General features: G+C 37.3%; 1 protein-coding gene across 1 annotated transcript in view; it reads left to right on the top strand.

Annotated features, from left to right (window-relative positions):
• Positions 1–13840, top strand: part of LOC149966214 (glutamate receptor ionotropic, NMDA 2B-like) — a 111818-nt gene that overhangs the window by 44324 nt on the left and 53654 nt on the right. Inside the window, exons 2-6 of the mRNA XM_090167503.1 lie at positions 349–599; positions 7040–7356; positions 11107–11327; positions 12884–13034; positions 13113–13296. Coding sequence (XP_090023629.1) covers positions 349–599; positions 7040–7356; positions 11107–11327; positions 12884–13034; positions 13113–13296 — 1124 coding nt within the window. The remainder of the gene's footprint in view (positions 1–348; positions 600–7039; positions 7357–11106; positions 11328–12883; positions 13035–13112; positions 13297–13840) is intronic.

Genomic DNA, 13840 nt, shown 5'->3' with positions numbered 1-13840 from the left:
AATTATATATCCCATATAAAATATAGTGTAAACAATTAGTATAATGGAAGTTATTGACAAATTTACAAACGAGCCAATCAACGCGAAGCGTACTTTTATGTCCCGCCTTTTGGGTCAAAATGTAGCTTCGGCATCTTGTTTCGATTTCGACGCTAGCGACATCTGTTGAAAAAAGAGCTTCTTCACCTAGAGCCGACACTTGCTTTAAAACTTAATATTTAACGTATTAAAAATGTAACTATGCTCTTTTGATAATAAATATAAAGTATTTTTAAAGTTTTAAACTAAAGTTTAGAACTACATAAAAGTTATAATTTATTTTAATTTATATGGTATTTGTTTTCTCAGATTTCAAATCCTGGACATCATTATCCTGAAGCACAAGAACAGTTCTCTGATCGTGTCGGAGCTGGAGGAGTTGGCCAACAGCGAGGCGCGGGTGATGTTCCTGTACTGCGACCAGCACGAGGCCAAAGAGATCTTCGCCGCCTCTGAAAAACTGGGACTGACCAGCAAAAATTACGTCTGGATCGTCACCCAATCCGTCGTCGGCACCAAAATACCCTACACCCAGACCGGATTCCCCACCGGAATGCTAGGTACGATCACCATTTTCAAGGATTTCGTGATATTTTTGCTATTTTGTACTTTGTGATTTTTTAATTTCGTGAATTTACAATTTTGTGATTTCAGATCGCATAGCTCGCGTATGGGTTCAATAGATGATTTGAAACTCAATGACCTTGAACCATGTCCTCAAGGTCATTCAAAATCTATCTCGAGAACCGTTGGGCATAGAGACTCGGTTCCAATTAGAAAGGTGTGCGCCATCGAATTTTATGCTCATGTGACTCAGAACCGATGTAAATTGGCCAATATTAAGCAAATAATATACACACCAAAAACTAGGAGATCATAAATAAAAATGTTCAATGATTAATTATCAACATAAAAATTTATTTAAATTAAGCTCAAATTATGTCGGTGGAAATCAATTAGGATCTAAAAAGTGATGGCGCACACTTTTCGAATTGGAACCGACCTTCAAAACCTAACGGTTTTCGAGATACATTTTGAATACCCTTGAAGAAATGGTTCAAGGTCAACCGAATTATGATAGCCTAAGATATCGTACCAGAGTGAATTTGTCCTGAAAATGTCGATGCCGTCTTGGACATCTTTATTTACGACCTTCTTGTTTTTATGTTTATTTCGTTGGCTTTAGCCAATTAACATCGGTTCAGAGTCATTTGGACAGGAAATGCAATGGCGCACACCGTTATCATTGGAATCGAGACTCTAAGCCCAACGGTTCTCGAGATAGATATTGAATGACCTTCAGGACATGGTTCAAGGTCATTACGTTTCGTATTATCTATTGACCTTCTGCGCGTGCTATGATATCTGAAAATATCCAATTCCTAGGAAAAATAGCATTTCGATTATTAGCTCTCGATCGTTTTAAAATAGTTTTTAGTGGGCACTTAAGTCATCTAGCGACTTATAATGCCTTTAAACAGGTGGCCGGGTTACAATGCGTAGGAGGGTGGTGGCAAGCCCTTCATGATACACGAGCCAACAGCTCCCTACACTAACTATTACCGTTAACCTCATCAGTTTTTTTATGGAAATGGGAAACTGAATAACCTGAGGGAAAACGCCTTTAACCGGTGGGAACTTGCAAAATCAACACAGAAGGAGTATTTTCGAGTTTCCACCCTGTGCCACAAATTGGGCTCGCACCCGGCTCCTCTCGCTTCGACAGTATAGTGTTGACAACTCCGCCACCCTACTTAGAAGTAGTTTCTAAGAAATAAGTAATTATGTATGCAATTCCCGTCAAAAAACGTTTAAAAAAGCGCCATCTAGTATACATAAAAGCGTTAGAATCGCACCCTCTAAATGTTTGTTTCCCCCGTAAGCAATTTGCGAATCGGTCTTTTAGAGCTATTGACGTCACGTGAAAACTACTTAGAGCCACCGCCATCTATTCAGAAATAGCCCATTTGCCAAATCCGGGGCTAAATCTACCTAGGCCTAGGACGCGGAACTAATCCCCTACAAGATAGTGCGCCATCCACGACGGCGACGAAATAATACCGAATTCTCTACACGTAACGCATTACCTTCGCGGCGCCGATAAAGGGAGGCGCCCGTAAAGTAGACGAGCGCGCGCGACTGATAAGCCAAGGCCTAAGAACGGGCCTTTGCCAATGGGGGAAAAACGGCCCGAGGAATTTCCACTTTCGGAAGCGAGGACCGCGAGATAAATAGTCCCTTTTTCGGGACTCGACCCTCGTTGCAGCCGTTGGCGGGGAAATTTAGCAGCGCCAGAAAGGGGCGCGGCGGGAGAAATAGAAGTTAGCGAATTCTTTCCACTCGGAAGATTCTTAAAAGTCGAAAATGCGCCGCTGTGGGTTGAGGGAGGCGGCATCCAAACAACCAGCCTTGGAACTGCGAAATTCGAATAATACGCCTGATAGCAACAAGCGCGTCGGTGATAGGACCAAAGTTGTTTCTCGGTTATGGCATTTTTAACTTTTAACTTAAGAAGCCTTTCTTGTTACTATAAAACAATTTAATAGGGAGGGTAGGATGCTGTTTGCTCGCGTTGCATGAAGGGCTTGCCACCTAAGCAATAAAACCCCTTCCCATTAAAAACTTGTAGAGGTTAACGGTAATAGTAAGTGTAGGGAGCTGTTGGCTCACGTGACATGAAGGGTTTGCCACCAACCTCCTACGCATTCTAACCCGCCCACCTGTTTAAAAGCATTATAAGTTGCTAGACGACTTGGGCCTTAGGTGGCGCCTTGGATATTAGCCTAACTGATTATTATTGTTATTACCTGATTTAGTGATGTAGCCAGGATTTTGGTTGAAAAAATATAACACGATTTCTACGTACCAAAATACTTTTCGGGAGGGGAGCACTTGCCTCTGTGCCTCCCTCCTTGGCTACGCCACTGACCTTATTTAATGATATTAAAAAGTCACTAAATGATTTAAGCCTAAACTGGTACCTTGGGTATTAGCCTAAAATAAATAAATAAAAATTAGGCGTAGCAAGAGAAAAAATTATTGTGGAACAGGTGTCGGATTATCCAATAGGCGTCCTAGAATCCGAAAAATTAAATAGCAATAAAAAAATATATAAAAACCACTTTGACTTAAAGCAACTGCCGGCTCTATCATTATTTAAGGGGCTCCAAAGTTCGGTGGCAAAAAAAAAGAAAATTTAGCATGCTTTTCATCCCCCCCCCCCCAACCCCTCACTCGGCCTTGGCAGAGGCGGGCAGAGTCACCGTAAAGTTCGCACTTTACTGACTTTACACACATTTTGCCACCGAACTTTGGAGCCCATTTAAAAAGTCCCTGTTATTAGCGATGGCCATGAATTTAGTCACTGAAATGCATCAGATTTAAAACTTGATTTGAGCTAAACAAAAATTTATCTTAAAGTGTATAAACTCACCACAAAACACTTTCGGTTCAGTTACTTGGAATTGATACGGCAACCATGGATTAAACACAGCGTTGCCAGGTCATTTTTGAGAAAGTCGCCCAAACGTTATTTCAAAGTAGCCCAATTTGTCGCCCAAAATAAATTCAATCTTTCTTAAGTAGCCCAATTTGTCACCCAAAGTAAAACATTAATAACCAAATGGTACAAGCTCACTTAAACAAAATTTTTAAATCAAACCAATCATTTTATTAAAAAATGAAGAAGTTACATTATACTAATTGGTTATAGATTGATTGGTTGAATGCGTTGAAAAGTTCAGTTGGAGGCACAAATTCCGAACATTTTATGTTTATTCGCGCTAGAAATTTTATATAACTTCCTAACAACATTTAAATGGCTTGGTAGCCGTAATTGGCAATTTAAACATACGCTTTTTAAAAAGCTAAACCACCTCTTCTTTGGTACATTTCTTTAAATTTGACTGGTTTAATTTGTCAACAAAACTAATCCCGAAATCACATAACTCACTCCTTTTTATACACTTTTTTATATTTTGCCCATTTACCCATTATACACCACTGAAAACGTTTATATATTCGATGCAAGTAATATAAATAATGCGAGGGGAACTAAGATCAAAATTAAGCTTACGCCTACTCTCCGAGTGAATAGTGATTTTCGAGTAATGAGATCTATTACACATTTACACTTTTGACTTTGTCACTTTCTTATCTTTGTTATCTTATATTAAAAAACTAGAAAAACAAACACGTGTTCGAGCCTAAAAAATAGATCTACTGAAGACAGACAAAGGAGCCCAAAAATCGCCCAAATCGCACAAGAATTTTTTTGTCTCCAATCGTTTTGAAAGTAGCCCAAATTGGGCGACTTTTCGCAGAACTGGCAACCCTGATTAAACACCAAAAGATGTTCCACAAGCTAAGATTTCAATGCCGAGTTCGCGTTAGCTCGGTCGTAACGTGTTTCTCCCCCCCCCCGCGCTTAACACCCCCAGGGGCACCGGATATGATTTTGTAGCGCCATCCCGTATTTTTTTAAATAATTTCGCGGGATTTTGGAATTTCGTGATTTTCGTCTGCTCTTTTAGTTGATGATTATAACCACATGGATCAAAACCCGCTTCTTTTATCAATCTTCAATTTCGTTTAAAATTACAAATAGTAAATAGTGAAAAGGTTGAAACTGCAAAGCTTCAAATCTTAAAATAAAGATCTTTGGTAAGTATATAAACGAAGTATCATTGCACGCCCGTTTGTTTGCCCCTGGATAGAAAACAATTTCCGGTTTGTGTGGCAAGGTTACACAGTATTTTTCGCTCGTGGGACATCCTTTAGTGTTTAATCCATGCGGCTACAAACACTGAAATGGCTCCTTCATAAGTTCCGTCTCATCTATAAAATAGTAAGGGTATAAGCAAAAATCTAATGACAGGGTTATTTGAATTGATGGTACCCGGGAACAAGCTATGGCCCAAAAGACTTTCCCTTTCCCTTTAAAAAAAAGCCTATAGACATAGACACATCCGGGATTGGAAAAGCAAAGGCTTCAGTATTTGGAACGTGTCCGCATCGCCATCTAGCGATCGCTAGAGGAACTATTGGCATTTCTAAACCTCGGCTATTTTTCGATTGACGAAAGTATAAATAAATTTAGGCAACGTTATTGGACATGTTGCAGACACAAAATAAGAATAGACTCGGCGAAATGTTATTTACAAAAGCGACCTCATACGGGAAAAGGAATAAAACGGCGTATCTGGAGATATTGGGTTCGCCGATAGAGGGCGAAGTCGTCGCGAATTTCCAAAGCGCCCGCAATAAATTACGATCACAGAATGGTCACGCGGAAAACTTGTAAGGAATAAAAGAGCGATGGTCCATAGGTCAAATAGACCTGTTTGGACTTTTGGACTACGGGATTTATGAAGCTACTGGAGAGATAAATGGTGGGGTTTCATTTCGACCTTTATAAAATATGCAACTCAAGACAGTGAAAAAGAAAATTGGAGATTTGGTCTTTTAAGATTTCCGTATAAGGTCGTTTTGACTTTTAAGATTTCCATATTAGGTCGATTATGAATTTTAATATTTCCATAATAGGTTGTTTTGACTTTTAATATTACCGTAATAGGTCGTTTTTGACTTTTAAGATTTCCGTATTAGGTCTTTTTTGAGATTTAAGATATCCGTATTAGGTCGTTTTTGAAATTTAAGATTTCCGTATTAGGTCGTTTTTTAATTTTAAGATTTCCGTATTAGGTCGTTTTTGAAATTTAAGATTTCCGTATTAGGTCGTTTTTTAATTTTAAGATTTCCGTATTAGGTCGTTTTTGAAATTTAAGATTTCCGTATTAGGTCGTTTTTGACTTTTAAGATTTCCGTATTAGATCGTTTTTTATATTTAATATTTCTTTAATAGGTCGTTTTGACTTTTAATATTTCCGTATTAGGTCGTTTATAGCATTTAATATTTCCTAAATAGGTCGTTTTTTACTTTTAAGATTTCCTTAATAGGTCGTTTTGACTTAAGAGATTTCCATATTAAGTCGTTTTGACGTATAAGATTTCCATTAAAAGTAATTTTTGCCATTCAGATAACAGTATAAAGAATTTTTTTATATTCTTATATACAATTTTATGTACAAAACTGTGCTTGAATGATTTAAGTAATTTTAAGTTCCAATTTTGGTGTAACGTAATTTCGATTTTCAGATTTCAGTATAAAGTAGTTTCGATAATAATATTAATAATAATATTATTTAAGATTTCGTATTATTCATTTTGAGTTTTAAGATTTCGTATAAGTCATTTTGACTTTTAAGATTTCATATACGTCACTTTGAATTTTAAGATATTTTCGGAAAAAACCCAATGAAATATCAACAAATTCGCCCACTAAAGACAGTCTTCGAAAACGTGTAGGAAAACTTATAGGAGTGTAGCTAGTATTCTACACTTATGAGAATGGTTTCTTAACCTGTCTAATACTTTCCCAGTAAAATCAGGGTTGGCATAGAACCAGCCATACCAGGTATAGCCACCTGGTTAAATCCGGTTATAGCCACTTGAAAAAATCCAGATTTTTGTGGCTTTTTTTAAAAAAAATTACAATATGAATATTTTAGTAAATTAATAGTTTTTATTTCGAAATTTAGTTTATTTTTTGTTTCATATTTAGAAACCGGTTTACTTTTACCAGTTTTTCGGTAGGTTTAAAGTTCCAAAGTTCGCTGCCTCGCTTCTGTCATACACAAAAACTAGGGGGAATTTCCCGAGGAAATAAAAAAAATTCAGTTATTTTATATAGTTATTTCGCTTTATTTGTTTAGTTTCTTATTTACGACAATAACTGCAGACAATTTCTACTTACATAAGTAAAAGGTACTGTTTATATTTTAGCCGGTTATAACCGAAAAAAAAACGGTTATAGCCATTAAAACCACTGGTCTGGATTTTTTCAAAAAAAACCGGCTTTTTTCCAACCCTGAGATAAATGGTGTTGCATTACGAGACTGAGATGTGTGTGTAAAGTAACGAGAAATGTCGTGAATTGCAGGCATCCACTTCAACAGTACCCACAGCCGCCTTTTGGACCAAATCGAGAAAGCCGTGTACGTGTTCGGACACGCCCTGGACCTGTTCGTGGGAGACCCCAAGAACCGAAACGCCAGCCTGTCGCCCAACCTGAACTGCAACACGCCGGGAGACCCCATCTGGTCCAAAGGGGGACACTTCTTCAAGTACTTGAAGAACGTCAGCATCACGAGCAAGCCCAAAAGCGACAAGCCTGATTTGGAATTTAACTTAGACGGAACTATGAAGTACGTCGAACTGGACGTCGTCAATCTCAACAGGAACGGCATTTGGGAGAGGGTAAGCCACGACTCTCACGAGGAGACTACCCGAGGTGATAATCACCGATTTGGTTGAAACTAGGTGGGTATGTAGACCTTATGGTAACACGAAATTTCACCAAGGGAAAAATTGCAATGGGCATTAGTTTTGCCATGGCAACCGAAAATGTTTTTGACAACACAGTATGTATATTTTCTCATTGAAAATAACATGGGAATCTGAGCACTTCTAAATATTTTTAAAAAAATTCAAATTTCAAAACCAAAAAAAAATAGATCAAAATTGACAAATGAAATGAATTTTATGATATTTTGATGAATTTTGATCAATTTGATCAAAATATGTAAAAATTGATCAATTGTTATTTTCAATGGGACAATATACAGACTGTGTTGTCAAAAACATTTTCGGTTGCCATGGCAAAACTAATGCCCATTGCAACTTTTCCCTTGGTGAAATTTCGTGTTACCATAAGGTCTACATACTCACCTAGTTTCAACCAAATCGGTGATTATCACCTCGGGTAGTCTCCTCGTCAGTAATTCTCTTCCCTGCTGAGCGATTCTCAGATCACAATTGCGTAGGACTGAGCGATTAGAGGTTTTAGGCCATCGAGTCGGTTATCGAATATCAATTTTATTTTATCGATTATTCGAATCGAGTAATATTGAAGTCGAGTCGAGTAATCGAGTACTTGATTAAGGCCAAACTTTCTCTTATGCGAGTCAAGTAACTAAAAAAACCTCGATTAATATTTTTAACGAGTCGGGTTATCGAGTACTTGATTAGGAGCTGGTTTTATTCAATAAATTATGAAATTAAATTTAAAAGGAGTATAAAGTAACTTTCATTGCTGAAAAATATTCCTTTAATTTAAATGAACCACACGACTTTGTTGGTACTGTTTATCGCCCCCCAAAAGTTGTGAAAACCCCTCTTTGAACTTTGAAGCAATGAGGATAGAAAAATCAAATAATCGACGAGTTTAGAGAGCAGCTTATTCGAGTGATCTGGTAGCCGAATATGCAATTTATTTGTACTCGGTAATCGATTTCCAAATATTAATTTCGGTTTATTTTGATTTGATTTCCAAAAGATTATTATCCTAAACGGAGAAGTCAGATAACTGTTCACCTAACTATATTACATCCATTCATACCGGTTTCTTCAGATATTGAATCAGATACAATTTAGGAAGAGATTTCTGCGTGAGGAGAATATAAAATATAAAAACTGACTTTTCATATCTCCGAAAAAAATATGATTCGAAAGCACGCGCTAAATTTTAATCTGCGATTTAAAACATTTTCAGTCCTATATAATTTTTTTTATTTAAAGTATTAATTGTACAAGGGCTAGACGTAGTTCAATTCAAACAAGTATTGTAAAAGTAACATTGTATATTTTTATTTTTCGTTCATTTGGTCTTATAGAAACTTCTATTGGTAACCGTAGAGGTCTTTTACTTTTTAGAAGCGTCAATACTTGTTTGAATTGAAATACGTCTAGGCCTTGTACAATTAAGACATGAGATAATTTGTATGCAGAGATACGATACTATACATGACTGATTTTTTTTAAATAGTTAATTAAAACATATTTTAAAAACATTAAAATTTGCCGCGAACTTTCAAACCATAGTTCTTCCAACCATGGATTAAAATTTTTAATAATCAGTTACTCAGTCTCAGATCAGGTTAATATTTTATATTGCCCTCACGCAAAAATCTCTTCCTAATTGTATCTGATTTATTATCTCAAGTAACCAATCTGAATTTTATCATCCGATTCAGTTAGGTGAACAGTTCTCTGACTTCTACGTTTAGGATAATAATATTTTGTAAGACAAATCAAGATAAACCAAAATTAATATTTGGAAAGTAATTTAATAATAACTGATTATTATTATTATGACAACTTACTATTTATCTAGCAGCATACTTGTTAAAGCAACTGTCGGCTCTATCACTGCCACCTGTATTATGAAAAAGTCCCTATTATTTGAGATGGTCTTGAATCTATCCGATTCTTCGCAAAAAACGACTTTCGTGGAGAGCGTTGAGCCATCTACTAATGGCAAAGGAAGCTAAAATTCCAAATAGTTAAATGATAACCTCGTCAGAGAGCCCTTATGGAGTATTATATTTGGACAACTTTTACTCTATTTAATGGACTTTAAACTAAATTATACATCCCATGTAAAAAATATTGTTTAAAATTACTGTAATTTATGTTATTGACCAATTTACCAACGAGCCAATCAACGCGAGGGGTACCTATAAGTACCGCCTTTTGGGTCAAAATGTAGCTTAACTATCTTGTTTTTATTTCGACGCTAGTGTCATCTGTTGAAAAAAGAGCTACTGCACCTCAGAGCCGACACTTAAAAAAGCGTAAATACTTAATGGAATTGAAATTCGCCTAAGCCTTGTACAATTAAGACGAATTTGGCGAAATAAATACGAGTATACAAAGAGAGACATTTGCGGAGCACTCGGGCACACGAAGAAACAAATAAATGTATTTCGACAACACCCATACTCATACCCTGGGTTAGCGAAAGGTGTGCCATTTGTGAAAATTCGTCCCAGTACTTGATTGCGTTAGCCGGCGAACTGAATGCGCGCTTAAACTCCCTTTAAAGGCGAACGGTCAAGCTTTAACCAGTTAGATAGCCCTATAGCCCATTAAAAACTGAAATTTATGGCGAAAACCGCATCAAAAAATATTGAGTGGTTAATTTTTAATAAAATAAAGAAATTTCGGGAAATCGAAAAGCGCGCGTCCGCCGCGACACCTGGTGAGAAGTCGGTGAGACGGAAAAACAACGTAAAAGCGCGAAAAATTTGTTTTGCACCATATTTGGAAAAGCTTGGCCGTTCCCCTTAACCGATTTTAAAGAACTTTTTCTTTTCGAACATCTAGGTACTCCCGACCATAGAGTAACCCACTAACATAGAATGGAAGGCCCTACGAAAGCGCATAAAACATAAATCCTAACCTGTTAACCTTTTTTTTAAATCGGGGATAAATATAGTCCGAAGAGCGATGGTGTTGTTTTAACATTTCTTAGAGTATAAACTGACTTATTTATCCAGATATTGTACATGATCTTCGGGCCAACTTGTTTAATTAACTCCTCGAAAACAAGACGTTGCGTACGAAAAGTGTTTCGCTGATAGCCTTTCACTCTATGTGAGTAGGTTACTCTATATGACCCAAACGTTCTGGAATATATAGTTTATGTTTCTCTAATGTAATGTAATGTAATGTACTATGCGATGTAATTAGTCTTGCACTATTTTTGTTCCATAACGTTTTTGTCAAAAATCAGCGGAAATCTGCGAAGAAAACAATATTAACATCATAATAAGATGCATAATTATCTCCTGTGTACTTCTGCCAATAAATCAGGGTTGCCACGGTACCTGGAAAGCCTGGAATTGTCAGGGAATTTGAATATGGGTATAAAAATCAGGGAAGTGTCAGGGAATTTAATTTCGGTTGCAAATAGGAAACTATTACTAAAATATAGGTTAAAAAATACAAAATCTTCGCACAAAATCAGTCAGGGAAAATCTCCGGAGATGGTCATGGAAAAACTGGAAAAGTATGGGAATGATTGTGAAAAAACTGTGGCAACCCTGTAAATACCATAAACAATGAGATAGCATACAGTTAATGTTTAACACATTGATCAAATGTTTTTTTAAAATGGTCTTTCTTCAAAATAAAATATAGTTAATAATATTTTTGCGGCCACTACAGATTGGTACATGGACGAGAGATGGTCTGGAAATCAAAGATATTGTGTGGCCAGGAAATTCTCCGAAGCCGCCACCAGGGGTGCCGGAAAAGTTCAACTTGAAGGTGACCTTTATGGAAGAGCCACCTTATGTCAACATGGCCCCGCCTGACAACGAGACTGGCGACTGCAAATCGACTAGGGCCGTTCTCTGCCGATACGCGCCAGAGTCGGAATTCATCGGGTACGTGACCACAAACAAAAATAACTCATTTCGCAAATAATGTGCTCGCCTCATATGCTAGTAGCGCGTTAATTAAAAAATGCAATGAAAGCTGACCTTATTTCGACATTGAATAGCTTGAAGTCAGTGCCGGATTTAGGACTAGGCCTACTAGTCACAGGGATATGGGCCCCCACTAACTGATTCGGTTTATGAGAAAAACATATCAGGCTTGTGGCTTTATTATTTGAAAATCATTTTTCTCAGCTTCGGGACACGCGAGTTTTGGCGTTTTAGGTTTTCCTTACATAGGCCCCCACCAAAATCTACTCCTGCATTGAGTTTGCAAGTTCTCTCTCTACTGGTTTAAGGGGTTTTCCCCCGAGTTCTTCGGTTTCCCCTTCCAGAAAAACTTGTCGAGGTTAACGGTAATAGTTAGTGGAGGGAGCTGTTGGCTCGCGTGGCATGAAGGGCTTTCCACCACCATCCTACACGTTGTAACCCGGCCGCCTGGAATACTGGCTTTAAATCCTAGCCTAGCTGATTTTTAAATCCGGTACTGCTTGAAGTATAGCGCTTAAAAGCAATTCTCAGGTTATCCGACCCGAGGAAATAATAACGATTGATCAGATTGATATCTGATTATCAGATCAGTTGATACGGGTCAAAATGGCAAGCAGATAGATTAAACCGGAAACTAATCAGGATTCATTGTAAACCGACAGACAGCTAACTGGGTCAGGTCAGATGAATTATACCAGATCAGCTCAGATAGGTTATTTCGGAGAATGATTCAGGAGATCAATTTGCTGAGCGAAGGGCATATAAAAGATTAATCTTACTAATTGATTATATTCAGATATCTGATAATAAGGACCAAAATGACCCGATCAGTTTTCCCTTAGAAGCACTATTGCGAAAGCAGTGTATTCAACTTCAGAAGGTTAGATTACAGAAGAATTTGAATGACGCCCATACGTCAGACTTTCTTGCTTCAAATTTCCCCTATTTTAAAGATAGCGTTAATTTTAAATAAATATTTACTGAAAATATTTATTTATTTTCTAAGTTATAAAAGTAAGTAATTTTTTTAAATATTTTAATTCTTGTTTTCTTAATTTTACACGATTTTAACCAATTTCAAAACTTATCGTAAACAAATGTAGACTCTCTCAAAATGTGTAGTTTTTTTTTCAAATTTAAAGACCATGTAAGAGTCCAAGGAATATATTAACTATTAGACTGTCTGAAATATCTAGAGTTGTATGTCCGAAATATTTCAGCGGAAATTTTCCGTATTTTCGGAAAAAAATAAAAAAAAGTTTTAATTCCACGATTAGTCTAATAATGTTTGCAAATTTAAATAAAGCGGCATTTTCGCCTCATTTTTTCGAATCTAAAAGTAAAACTAAACCTCTAGACTAGTTTTATCATAAAAACATTAAAAACCGTTATAAAGTAATTTATGTTTCAATTTATTATTTTTTCCGGCGGAAAATTTTCTGGAAATTTTTCCGTAAAATTAACAAATCTAGAGAAATCTAAGCTCAAACTAACAAATCTGAATTATTTAAAAGCGTGAACATGTCTGAAGCCGTGAAGGACCCCAAGTACTTCCAATGTTGCTCTGGATTCTGCATAGATCTGTTACAAAACTTCGCCGCTGACCTGGGCTTCACGTACGACCTTTCTAGAGTTGAAGACGGCACTTGGGGAGTACTTAGCGCGGTCAGTATCTTCATCCAGTAGCGCGAGTGTCCCAAAAGAGCACTTTTAAAAACGAGCTTTGACGTGGCGTTCCCGCAGAATGGTTCTTGGAACGGGTTGATAGCCGAGCTCCTGGAGCACAAAGCTGACATCGTGGTGACGAGCATCAAAATCAACTCGGAGAGGCAGAAGGCGGTGGACTTCACGGTCCCGTTTCTAGAAACTGGTATCGCCATCACCGTTGCCAAGAGAACCGGAATCATTTCGCCCAAAGCCTTTCTAGGTGAGTTCCTTTTTCTTCAATTCCCTGAGAACTAAAGCCGGTTGCCCAGTCTCAAATTTAAATTCTTTATAGGAAATATAGGATTTAAAAAATATAGGATTATATAGGACGCAAAATCTGTTTATATAATAATATAGGACTTAAATTAAAAATGAAATTGGTAACCAGATAACAGTTAGAAATTAAAGCAGACGACGCGTATTAACAATATTTAGAAACTAAAGGGCCGAATATGAGCCAAAATAAGAGTCCCGCTGATAGAGTAACCCACTCACATAGAGTGGAAGGCCCTATGGATGAAATCGGTTAGAAGCAGGCCCGACAACAGAGGGGGGAAGCCGGTACAAATTACCGGGGCCTTTGCAGACTAGCGGCCCACGTTTGAACAATCGAGGTGTACTTATACCGGGTTTCTCTCCGAAAAAGGTATGGCTATCTTCTGTAGTAATGGCTCTCTCGTGGGGGCCAAAATTAAAACTTTACCGGGGCCCGGGTTCGCTCTCGGTGGCCCTGGTTAGAAGCACTAATGCATAAAGTAACCAAC

Source organism: Leiobunum rupestre, chromosome 1, assembly GCF_980474605.1.
Source record: "Leiobunum rupestre chromosome 1, qqLeiRupe1.1.hap1, whole genome shotgun sequence".
In the NCBI taxonomy this organism is placed as follows: domain Eukaryota; kingdom Metazoa; phylum Arthropoda; class Arachnida; order Opiliones; family Sclerosomatidae; genus Leiobunum; species Leiobunum rupestre.
Note: the sequence above shows the minus strand (reverse complement) of the source record. Positions and strands in the feature narration are given on the sequence as shown.